Source organism: Balaenoptera physalus (assembly GCF_965194825.1).
Source record: "Balaenoptera physalus genome assembly, chromosome: 4".
Classification (NCBI taxonomy): domain Eukaryota; kingdom Metazoa; phylum Chordata; class Mammalia; order Artiodactyla; family Balaenopteridae; genus Balaenoptera; species Balaenoptera physalus.
Window position 1 is genome coordinate 91,634,798 of NC_138891.1, and position 12,246 is coordinate 91,647,043.

The following is a 12,246-nucleotide window of genomic DNA, read 5'->3' on the forward strand; positions in this document are numbered from 1 at the left end:
AGAAAAGCTGAGACCCAGAGATTGACTTAGATATGGTTACAAAGCTATTCAGTATCAGAACTAGATTAATATTGTCAATCTTTACTATGGGCATTCTCTGACAGCAGAAGCGGGTTCCTAGAAAAACTAAAAACAAAAACCATTCATAATAAATAAAATCACCTTCATAAAAATCAATCCCCCACATCAATCAGTGGAATATACACAATGAAAAAAAACTTCTTGGTAATAGGTTGCTTTTGGCACCTCACCAGTATTTGCAAGGTGGACTTGGAACTCAGGGATAGGAACAAAGCTTGTATGTCTTCACTTAACACTTGATTCAAGGATTCACCTTCGTGTTGCCAGACCTTTAGCACGGACTCCAAATTTACTGACTGGGGGTTACAGGATTGGTTGCTCACAGTCACCATAAAACCTCGTCACTGTAACCTACCTCCTTGGCCATGTCTGTGTATTTCTGCTTTTCCTTTGGATCAAGAACAGCCCACCAATCAGCTAGTATCTTGGTAGCACCTCGGTTATCAAGCCTGGGGTGTTCCTGACGTACAAGGGAGCGATGACGTTTGCAAAATAAGAGAAATGCATTCATTGGTCTCCGGGCTCGCTGTTCTGGTGATTCATCATCTTCAGTTTCACCAACATCTTGCTCTAGACCATCGGCCCCAAGAAGTTGAACCTTAAACAAAAGCAATAAAACAAAAGCCAAATGTTTAACACATCCTGGATAACTTTGCTTTAACAATTAGTCTTGGTTTTCAAATTGTATTTTTCCTTAGCTCCACTTAAACAACTTACAAATTGGGGGGAAAAAACGATTTTTTAAAAGTCATCAACCACTGTTTGTGGTTGGTAACCAACTTAAGATGTTTTCTTTTGCTTAGTTTCTATAGCAACCTGTGCATGTCTGTATTACAGCATATATTACATTGTTGTTATAATCGCTTACATTTTTTTCTCACTAACAGTGAGCTCTTTGAGGACAAAAGCTCTCTTATTTTCCTCATACACAGTGCAGAGCTTAATGTTTGGTCTAACATTAGTATTTAACTAACTATTGAATGAAGGATTCAACCCATTCTGTGACATATGGGTCTCAAGATTAACGACAATATCCACATAAGATACATGAGCATTAGTTCTGTCTTTCTGCTCTTTGGAATGTGCTGTTGTACAACTAATAATATGAAAATGTTTAACATGAAAGTAGATAAAAATCTAATACAGACTACTTAATGTGTTTGTGCATGCCACAAGTGGAGCCTCCTAGTGTAAAAATCAAAACAGACCTCTAACATTATTTGAAGGAAGAACTACATAGTAAATTTTCAAGCTTGTAGACATCACACTTTCTTGTCCACTGAAATTCAATGGTGATAGGGCTTCAACTTTCAAAATCTGTTTTGAATCCTCCCTTTTCCTAAGCATTTCGTTCAAGGTCTTCAAGGACTTCTGCAAAGCTCTGATCCTCTCCATCTGTGTCATTCTCATTGCCACTGCCCTAGTACCACTCTTGCCTATGGCCTTGTCTTCCTGCTTTCAATCTCTTACAATACTTCCTGCGCATGGCTGCAGGTTAAATTTCTTAAAGCACATTTCTGATCACAGAATCTCAGAATATAACAGGATTGTTAAGTATCTTCTAAGGCTAAAATATGACAGTGCAACCAAGAACAGAAGTCCAGAATGCTTACTAAAACCATTTCTTTACTTGCTGCTTCATAGTTAAAATCAAGAAGGATCGAGGTAGTTGTCAGACTGCATTACACAGTAGGGCAGTAGTTCTTAAATATGAGTGGGCACTGGAATCCCTGGAGGTCTTGTTAAAACACAGATTAAGTCCCATTCCCAGAGCTTCTGATTCTGTAGGTCTAGAGTGGGCCTTGAGAATGTGTATTTCTAACAAGTTGCCAGGTTATGCTGAGGCTGCTGGCCTGGGGATCACACTTTGAGAACCACTACTATAAGGCAACCAGGTTCTCTTATATCGTGTTTATTGGGCAACAGTTACAGACGCTCTAGGACAAATCACTAGCTTAATCCAATTAGATGTTTTTAAAAAGTCTTTTAAGTCTAAATTAAGTATTGCACGTGCATTTAATTAACCATCAATTATCTTCAAACACAGATAGTACAGAACAATCGTGAAGTCATAGCTACTTGATTTGGAAATACATTAGGGATTATTACTGGGGGTGAAGGATACAGATTTATCTTCCTCATTATGTGTACAATCATTAAAAGTGATTTAAGTTTTCAAGGAATATTTATTTAGCATTCTGAAACTGAGAAGCTACAGAAAAAATTCAGGCATAAAAAAATGTATTATGTAGGTTGAGGAAGTAATTATAGTTTCCCTTCAGAAAAGAATAACTTTTGATTCAGTTACTAAATCATAAAACTCAAGCCAAGAGCTGAGATAAAGAAGACAAATCCTGGCCCAAGGAGCTCACTGTTTGGGGAGAGGAGAACGATATATAAGCAAATAAATTAAAAAGCAGGATGATGACTGCAACAATGAACCAGTGCAGTAATGAAGCACTAGCAGAGGGGCAGGAGAACAGGGGAGTCTCCCTAGAAAAGGTGTGGTCTGGGCTAAATTTTGAAAGATGAATCAGAGTGTGTAGGGTAGTCAATGGGGAGTCATGGGGAACTAACAGAGATTAAAGCTCAATAGTTCAGACACTTATACGCAGCTCAATAGTACCAGTATATAAAAGATTAGAACAGGAATCTAAGGTTACAGAAGAAGGTAAGGGCCACTTCATGAAGAATGTGCTCTGTCGTGTTAAAAAAAAAAAAAGAAGAAAAAAGTGCATTTAACCCTGTAAATGAGTGGTTTCAGACTGCATGGATCAATAAAAACCCTTGGGAGGGGACCAACACAGATTACCAACTTTTTGTTTTGCCAAGTATGAACATTAAAAAAATTTTTAACTACTATCTAATATTATAATTGTTTCATTAAATTAACTAATCAAAAAGTAAGTAAACAAATAAATAAATGTATGATATATAAATTAAATTAAAACGAAAAGGTATCTGGACCTATTTTTCTTTCACCAGAGGCCAAGTAACACTCTGCAACAAATCAACACTAGCACTGGACCAGGATATGGAAACCACAGCTGGATGCAATGAAGAGCCATGAGTGGTTTTAAGCAGCGGAAAGACATTGTTAGATCTGTATTTTGAGGGAACTCCTGTCATCAGTGTTGAGCATAAATTACAGTAGCAAAACTAGAGTCAAACAAAACTAGAGGAACAAGTTAAAAGTTTATTCCAGCTGTCCATGCGAGAATGGAGACAGGGCTGAATCAAGGCAGTAATCATGAGAATGGAGAACTGAAAACACAAACAATATTCACTAATGGGGTAGAACCAAGAGTGACTGGTGTCTAACTGGATGTAAAGGTTGAAAAAGGAAGAGTGTTTCCAACTTTGGCAGCAAGATTCCTTCATACACAACAGAGAACACTTTTTCTCAAATGAGAGAAATTAGATCTGGTGGCAGAATGTCAAGTGGCTCTTAGCAGAGAAGTCCCAGTTGGGATAATGAACTGATGTACCAATATAAAGAAGTAAGACCAAGGGTGTGGGTGAGATCTCTGAATGTGGACCGAAAAGAGAACAGGACTCGATGACTTCATTCTTTCACTTAATAACTATTCACTGGGTACCCGATACGGAGCAGGCACTGTTCTAGGTGATGCAGACAGAACAGTGAGCACACAGACCCCCCATCCTCATGAAGATGAAGAGTAGCACAACTGGCCTGCCACTATGGAAGGCTCTCTCTGGCTGCTTTGTTGAGAACAGACTGTAGAACGGCAAGAGCAGAGGCAGAGAGAGAGGCAGAATACAATAATCTGCACTAGCATTGGTGGTGGCTTGGATCAAGGTAGCAGTAGTGACATTGCTAACAAGGGGTCAACTTGAGAACATATTTGAAGGTATGGCTGAGAATTTACTGATGGATGGACAGATGTGAGACTTGAGCAAAAGAAAACAGACAAGGTTTCAGGTCTGACCAACTTGACAGCTGGAGTTGCCATTCACTGAGAAAGGAAAGATGTAGGAGGATGGGGTTTGCAGGAGAAAAGTGAAAGCTTCATTTTGAACACATTCAAACTGAGATTCTGATTTGATACCTAAGTGGATATGTCAAGTAAACAGTCAGAAATACAAGTCCAGAGTTTAGGAGAAAGGTCCAGGGTGGAGACAGGAATTAAGATAAGAAGCCCAGAGAACATCAGCATTTGAAGGTAGAATAATGGAGGGACATCAACTGGAAGGAACTAGAATGGTATAGTTGGGAAGGGAGGAATAGAAGTAAGTGATTGCTGTCATGGAAACAGCAGACAGCTTCAAGGACCAAGTGATCAACAGGTGCAAATGTGTCAGAGAGATCAAATTAAGCATAAGCATAAACTTGGCAATTTCCTCAAACAGGAAGAATAACACCATTTCTCTGAAAACGGAAAGGAAAAGATGGATAAGGAGTGAGATAAGAGTAAGATGAGTAAGTAGAGAAAGCTGAAGGAGTCATTTCTGGTGGCCTCTATTTTCTCTGTGAAAGAGAAGAAAACTTCAATAGTGAGGAGACCATAAACACTACCCAGAGAAGATGTCTGTGAAACAGGGAAAATGTTTATAATTCCTGCTGAGACGAGTGGAAGAGGGAGCTGACCCAAGCCTAGGACAAAAGACTGAACGGATATCGAAGGCCTGAAGAATAGTAAAAGCATGTTTATGAACTTTGTAGTGACACAAAATAAGTACTCATCTATTTTTTATTGATTGATTGATTGATTGATGGCTGCGTTGGGTCTTCATTGCTACGCGCGGGCTTTCTCTAGCTGTGGTGAGCGGGGGCTACTCTTCGTTGCGGTGCGCGGGCTTCTCATTGCAGTGGCTTCTCTTGTTGAGGAGCACGGGCTCTAGGCGCGCGGGTTTCAGTAGTTGTGGCTCGCAGGCTCTAGAGTGCAGGCTCAGTAGTTGTGGCACACTGGCTTAGTTGCTCCGTGGCATGTGGGATCTTCCCAGAGCAGGGCTCGAACCCATGTCCCCTGCATTGGCAGGTGGATTCTTAACCACTGCGCCACCAGGGAAGTCCAGTACTCATCTATTCTTCTACTGAGCATATAACTATTCAAAATCTACTCTGTGCCAGCCACCATTCTAGGCTTTGAGGAAGGAGAAGAGGACAGGAAGGGCAAGACCCCTGCTCTTACCGAGCTATAGCCTAGTCTAGGAAGGCAGACATAAACAAGTGCACAGCTAAACACAAGGCAAATAAGAAGTGTGAGGGAGGAAATCCTCAGACGTGGAATGCATTGGGTGGGAGGGACACCTGAGATGATGGGGAGGTAGTCCTTGTGCTGAGACCTGAATGACGAAGAGGAGGAACCAGTCATGCCAAGATCTGAAGGGACGTGTGGCTTTCTAAAGCCAGCCGCATGGCTGTGTGACTTTCTCGCAAGATCCGGCTGCTCAAGTGTGAGACCAGAGGAGGGGACCAGGAGGACTGACTGAGCACAGAGGCACGGAAGGGTGACAGCAGCCAGATGCTCTGGAGGCCTCAGAGATGAGGACCTGAACAGCTCTGAACCTGCCTACGGTGGCGAGGCTAGGCTGGGAGGGAAGAAAGAGAGGCCAGGAGCAACAGGTGGGTGCGGGTAAGCACCTCAAATTTTATGAACTCACTGCGTTTGAATATTGTCTGCAAATTATTAGTTAATTGACAGAAATACTATTTAAGAAGGATCTGTTTCAGTTTAAACTACTACTACAGATACTTTAAGAGTCATCAACATTTGGAATAAAAATGCAGATTAAGTAGTTAACTAGGATTCAAGTTATACAGACTGTTAGAAACGCCTCCTTTGCACCACACATGTTCACTGCAGTTTCTAGAATGAATGGTCAAATAAACTTAAAACTTCTACAATAAAAGGAGGAAATCACCTTATCAATATCCTCCTCTTCGTCGTCCTCTTCTTCCTCTTCTGAAAAGTCAAGAAGTTTCTTTGCTAGCAATGGATGCCACTGAAGACACTTTCGTTTTGGTCGTTTTCCAGCCCCTTCTCCTTCTGCTGAATGATCTTTATTTCTATTACTGCCTTTCATTACTGTGACCTGTAGTAATGAAAATAAGGAGAAACAGAGAAATCAAAGTAAATTTGATTAAAATTAGTTTATTTAGCTTCCTTAACTTTAACTGGATTATAGTTTTAATGATTAAAATATCTACCAGCTTAGACATTTACTGGATTCAGTAAGAACTAAGTACATAATCAAACATTCATTTTAGTGGGTTAAATTGCTAATAAAATTTGCCCTTTATGAAATCTGCTTCCTTCCACTTCATAACTTCAGAACTCAAAACCCAAATAAAGTGTTAGGATGATTACAAGTTACTGTCACCTGTTCGTATTTACTCAAAATAGTGTTTCTCGAAGTTTTCCACCAGAGGAATGTGAAAGATACCTCCCAGGGGAGCAAAGGTGCTCACAGAGGTGGGCCTCCCTACATTCTCCAATGGCTCCTATTTTATCATCATAATTTACATGAATTTCACATTCTAGACTATGATAAATCTGAGTCTGAAGTATTATTAAGTAAAATGAATGCTTTATAAGAATCAAATGTTTTAGATTTAAAATAAAACTATTTCATAAGACGACACACATTTTTCAAAAACTAACTGTGCATGGGGGCTTCCCTGGTGGCGCAGTGGTTGAGAATCCGCCTGCCAATGCAGGGGACACGGGTTCGAGCCCTGGTCTGGGAGGATCCCACATGCCGTGGAGGAGCTAAGCCCGTGAGCCACAACTACTGAGCCTGCGCGTCTGGAGCCTGTGCCCCGCAACAAGAGAGGACGCAATAGTGAGAGGCCTGCGCACCGCGATGAAGAGTGGCCCCCGCTTGCTGCAACTAGAGAAAGCCCTCGCACAGAAACGAAGACCCAGCACAGCCATACATACATACATAATACATACAAACATACATACATACATACATACATAAATCTAACTGTGCAGCCTCCAAGGATCCCGTCTATGCATGAATCACTCAGTGGGATGAGCCCCCTCTGTACCAGCCTGTGATACAACAAATCACAAAGATCTCTGCATCTCCCTATTACATATGCACTACAATCCAGCAACAAAGTTTTGCTCTCTAGGCTTCTTTCCCCTAAAAGACGACTGGCTGAAATAGCTAGGCTATAGTCAGGCTATGAATCTGACAATATCTTTCAGAAGCCGAAAATTCTAAATTATTTTTCAGTGAATATTTTTAAAAGTTTTTCTCAATGAAAGAAACTACATATTTATATTACAAAGGTGAAAATAACAAAAAATGAGGTTTACCTTCTCCATCATGCCCAGCCTCACAGCCCAAAGGTAGATTATACACAGTTTCTTACATGCTTTCTCATAATTATTTAATATTTTTCATTCATTCATCTGAAGTAACATTAATATACAAATTACTCTTTATACATACTCATGTGAAAACTGAAACAATACAGTTAAATGCCATCAACTTAAATGGTTCATGCTGACAATTACAAACGTAAATGCCGTTGCCAAAATCACAGGGTGGTGGTCTTTTTGGTCAGTTTAAATCTGTATTGGTCCAAACACTTGCAAAGTACTATCAATGAACTTTTAATGCCATGTTGCTGACACTAGGATCCATGAACACATAGTTTCAGTATTCATCTAGTTCTCAAGCCTTCAAAACAATACGACATAAGCAATTTTTTAATCTTCCTTCCTTGTTTCTGAGTTTGGGGTCATATTTAAGTCTTCTTCACTTCAAAATCGAAAAATACTCACTAATGTTTCCTTCGAGAACTTACGTGACTTCATTATTCTAAAAAAACCATGTAAATAACTGATCAATCTGGAATTCATTCTGACAAAGGAGTGAGGGAGGGATCTAGCTTTTTTTTTTTCCCCGAATAGCTAACCAACTGTTCCAAACCATTTATTAAATCGTCCAGCTTTTCCCCATTCCTTTGAAATGCTACTTTTATCCTATACTACATTACCACATGTGTATAAGTCTACTTCTGGATTCTCTTCTGTTAATAATCATCTCCTCTGTTTTCCTATCCTTTGACCAACTTTAATATCCTTAGGACAATATCATTCTGTACCTTTTTCTATACACAAATATATCAGTAAACACAGCCATTTAAAACTTTTAAGTTGAAAATATCATGCTCTTCTAAGTCAACACACCTTGATCATCCTCATTTTGTAATAACCATATAATATTCCAAAATAGGAACACATCACAATTTTCTCAATTATTCCATGATTGATAGACGTTCAGATTATTTCTTGTACTACAATAAAATCTTCATTTTAATAATCTTTTAATCTTCATTTTGATAAAATCCTCATTATTAAAAGCTGTGTCTAGTCAAAAAAAAAAAAAAAAAAAAAGGGTGGGGAGGTGAGAAAAACATGTTCCCGTGGTTTTTTTAGCAAGAAACTTCTGCTGAGTATCTGAAGCAATTACATGATTCATGTGGCTGCCTCAAGAGTAGAAGTTATTGAAAACTCTAAATGGAATTAGTTATCTGGTATGCTCTTCATAAATAATAAAGGAACAACGATTTCTTTGAATTGATAGACCATTTAACGATTCCCAGTCTATCTACGAATAAAACTTGGCATGCAAAACCCAATTTCTAAAAATACCGACGCTATATAGAGAGAAGAGGAAACAGCTATTTTTGTGGCTTATTAATCATTTCAGGATGAGATGCCTGAGTGGTAATTAAACCCATACTGGGTCTTAATACCGGATATTTTATAACACAGTTTTTAAACAGTAAAAGAAATTAATGGGAAACTATACATCAGGCAAGCTGTTATCAACGGGAGAGGTCAAAGTGATTGCCAGTGCCCAGAGAAAAATACATCATTTAGCCTCAAGGATTCTGATTATGCTATTTGATTATGTGTGAACTGTGTTTAAGTGTATGTGCCTTTGCATATATTTATGTGTAACTTCAATATTCAAACAGAATATCAAGAATCAAATGAATGGATGGTATATGTGGCTTTGGGGTTCAAAATAACCACATTCACCTCCCTCCACCTCAATGTTCTGATTCTTTCCACATAGCTGCTACGGCACTACGATAATGTATATCTTCTCTGATGCTCCCCAAATTAATCTCTCCATCCCCATAAATACAATAGAAAGATTTTATATTGCTAACAACACTTACCACATTTTCCCTTGAATTACAATTATTTGGGTGCATCTTACCTCCATCACTAGGCCTTTTTCTTGATGATCCAAGACTAGTTATCTTTATATAGAAGCATCTGGCTTATCAGAACACCAAGATCAGTTAGTTGTGAGAATTGTTATAAACAACCATATGAAACTCCATGCTAAATTATGGTGATAATTCACTATTTTTATACAGTAGAATGGCTTCAAAATTAACCCCCATCTCTCTCATTCCTGTGAATTCAGATATTTCTTCCTGAGTGGGAAAAAAGGAGGTCTGAAGACTATGTATATAACACTGAATGCAGGCCAGGGTGGCATGTTCTGTGTGAGAACCACCGAACCCTGTGCTGTACGAAAAATAAGATTGATAACCTCTAGCACAGTCTAGAACAAAGTAGGGGGGAAGTAAGTATTTTTAGCATGAATGAAAGCTGAATTGAAGATAGTAAACCTGGGACAAAACAGTTAAGAAAAGTGTAACTGACCTAATGACCATGAAATACCCCAAACTATAAACTAGAGATTTTAATAACTTATCGTTATCTGATTACTTTTTAATTCACCATGGATCTGTTTTCAAACTGTTGAAAGGCAAAAGAATGTGTGTGTGGGGAGTGGGGGAGGGGATGATGCTCCTGATTATCATTCAGAAGTAATGAGAAAGCAAGAGAGAAGAATGAAAGAAAAGGTGAAGAAAAACATCTTCTGAGAAAGAAAAGGGAAAAGAAGGCAGAATTTTGAGACTCAAGCATATTGCTTTTCTTATTTCAACAATGAGGAGGAAAAATTGTTAATTTTTGTTAATTTTTGACAGTAACAGAGGACTACCTTTGTAATTATTTTGCCACTAAAAACCCCCCACACATTATAAAGTTTGGCTTCTTGTTCTGGAACATGAGCAAATTAAGCTAGCAATCTATATGTAATGAATGAAGCAATTGGGGGACTTTATTCAAAAGGGGTCCTTCTTCCTTTCTGCATGGCAACTGTAGAATAACAAATCAGGTTATTCAACTACCAGTGGACTCTGTACTTGAAAGACTCAATATCATAAAATTATGTTGCTGAGATTATCAAACGATGGAGGCTGAAGGTCCCTATCCAAAATACAGTTGACCCTTGAACAACATGGGTTTGAACTGTGAGCATCCACTTATACATCAAATTTTTTTCAATAAAAACAGACTGCATTACTACATGATCCACGGTTAGTTGAATCTACAGATGAGGGAGCCATGGGTACAGGCAGGTGACTGTAAAGCTATATAACCACTGCATTCAAGGGTCAGCTGTATTGAATATTATCTTATAAAAACAAACCAACCCATGTGTTCCCTTTTCTTTGCCAGATGAGTTACCCTAATCAGATACTCATAATACTGAAGTAAATGTAAATCAACTTGGTGATAAATTAGGAAAAACTTCATTTACCTATATTCTTCAAATGCAGCAAGCCCATTCATGAAGACCTTTACTGAGGTCAAACTTCATGAGAAATTTAAAGAAGAAATATCATAGAAGAAACAGGACAAAGTAAATACCACATTTAACAAAAGAAAAAAATGGACACTGAAGCCTAACAGGCCTCCTTTAGAATCCGGCCTCTACCACTAACTGCTTGTTGTGAAGTTATTCATCTTGCTGATCTTTCCACACATTAAAACTAAGTAATAGCTCTACTGTGAGAACACTTTTTATATAACACCCAGCACAGAGCCTGGCATCTAGAAGGTTCTCACTCCATGTTAGTAAATCCTCCCTTTACCCACAAGCTTTTTAGAGGGAGTATGGGTTTAACAGGCAGCAAGTTCTCGCTTAACTCAGCCTAAGATGCAGTTCAAGAGACAGCACAGAGGACTCCCATTTAACAGCGGTCCACATGCTTCCCAGATGATATAACCTCCAGCCTCAGCAACTGAAAAAGAAAGAGGCAAAGTTTCTTTTCTTTTGTCTGAGTGATATACAGTCAGAAACAGGGCCTTGGCATAGTCATAAATTCTGTAAGATCCTCAAGTCTTTCCTCTTGTCTCACAACTTAGGCAATCAGCACACTTTAGCTTTTAAAACACTGTGTAAATTTAACTGTGTCACAGGGGTATTTTAGAGTTTAAACTGTTTCCTAAATGTCCAATACAATCCCATTCAAATCATATTAATGGAAATTCAGACCAAATGAGACGGGGGAAGGTAAGGGAGGCCCACGAAATTTCACTGTCAGACAGCCATGCCTTCTAACCTCAAGTAAGGCCTCTCCTGGGTCCAACTAAGACCGTAAAGCTTTAGAGCTGTCTCGGATCTACAGAGAAGATGAAAAATCAGTGCCAAGAAATGGTGGTAAATCGGTAGCTCTAGGGCTTCCCACAAGTTGGACCAACCTGCTTAAAACCTTCTGAGAGTGCTGCTGCGCTCGACACCCCTCGCTTCTACTGCCTCGCGCACTCCCTAAAATTCTCCCACTTTCTGCCAAAACGGACATCCTCCTCCAAAGTCCAGGTAATATATCACTTCCCTTCTAAAGCCTTCTGTGAAAACCTTAAGTCAAATGCCATCGCTCTTTGATCACACTTGAGCTTGCTGGTCAAGCACTTACCATGGTGTTTCAGTTAGTTTTATCTATGCCCTCACTATCCTCCACAAAATAGGTTGTGAACTTCTAGAGGGAAGGCGTCATGGTTTCTTACTCTTCTGTCCCAGGACCTCAAACTGAGCCTGGTACACAGCGGTCACTGTAAAGGGTATTTATGGCTTATAATTTCCTCACCTAACACTTAACCACATATCACAACTTCCCAGAATGAACTGTTCCTAAGGATAATTTTAAAAACAATACTAACACACAGCTAATATTTATTAAATACTAATCGCTTCATACTTAATATTCATTATCTCATTTAATCCTTACAAGAACCCTTGAGGCAGGTACTATACTATGCATCCCAGTTGAAGAAGCTGAGGGTTAAGCCACTTGCCTAAGGTCACACA

General features: G+C 39.1%; 1 protein-coding gene across 12 annotated transcripts in view; it reads right to left on the reverse strand.

Moving 5' to 3' along the window:
- The window catches only part of BBX (BBX high mobility group box domain containing), a 282,163-nt gene that overhangs the window by 95,298 nt on the left and 174,619 nt on the right, over nt 1-12,246 (reverse strand). For all 12 annotated transcript variants that reach the window (XM_082460373.1, XM_082460370.1, XM_082460372.1 and 9 more), the window contains 2 exons: nt 5,968-6,138; nt 437-679 (listed from right to left, as the gene is read on the reverse strand). In XM_082460373.1, coding sequence (XP_082316499.1) covers nt 437-679; nt 5,968-6,129 — 405 coding nt within the window. In that variant the 5' untranslated portion in view covers nt 6,130-6,138. Of the gene's footprint in view, nt 1-436; nt 680-5,967; nt 6,139-12,246 lie in introns of those variants that run through there.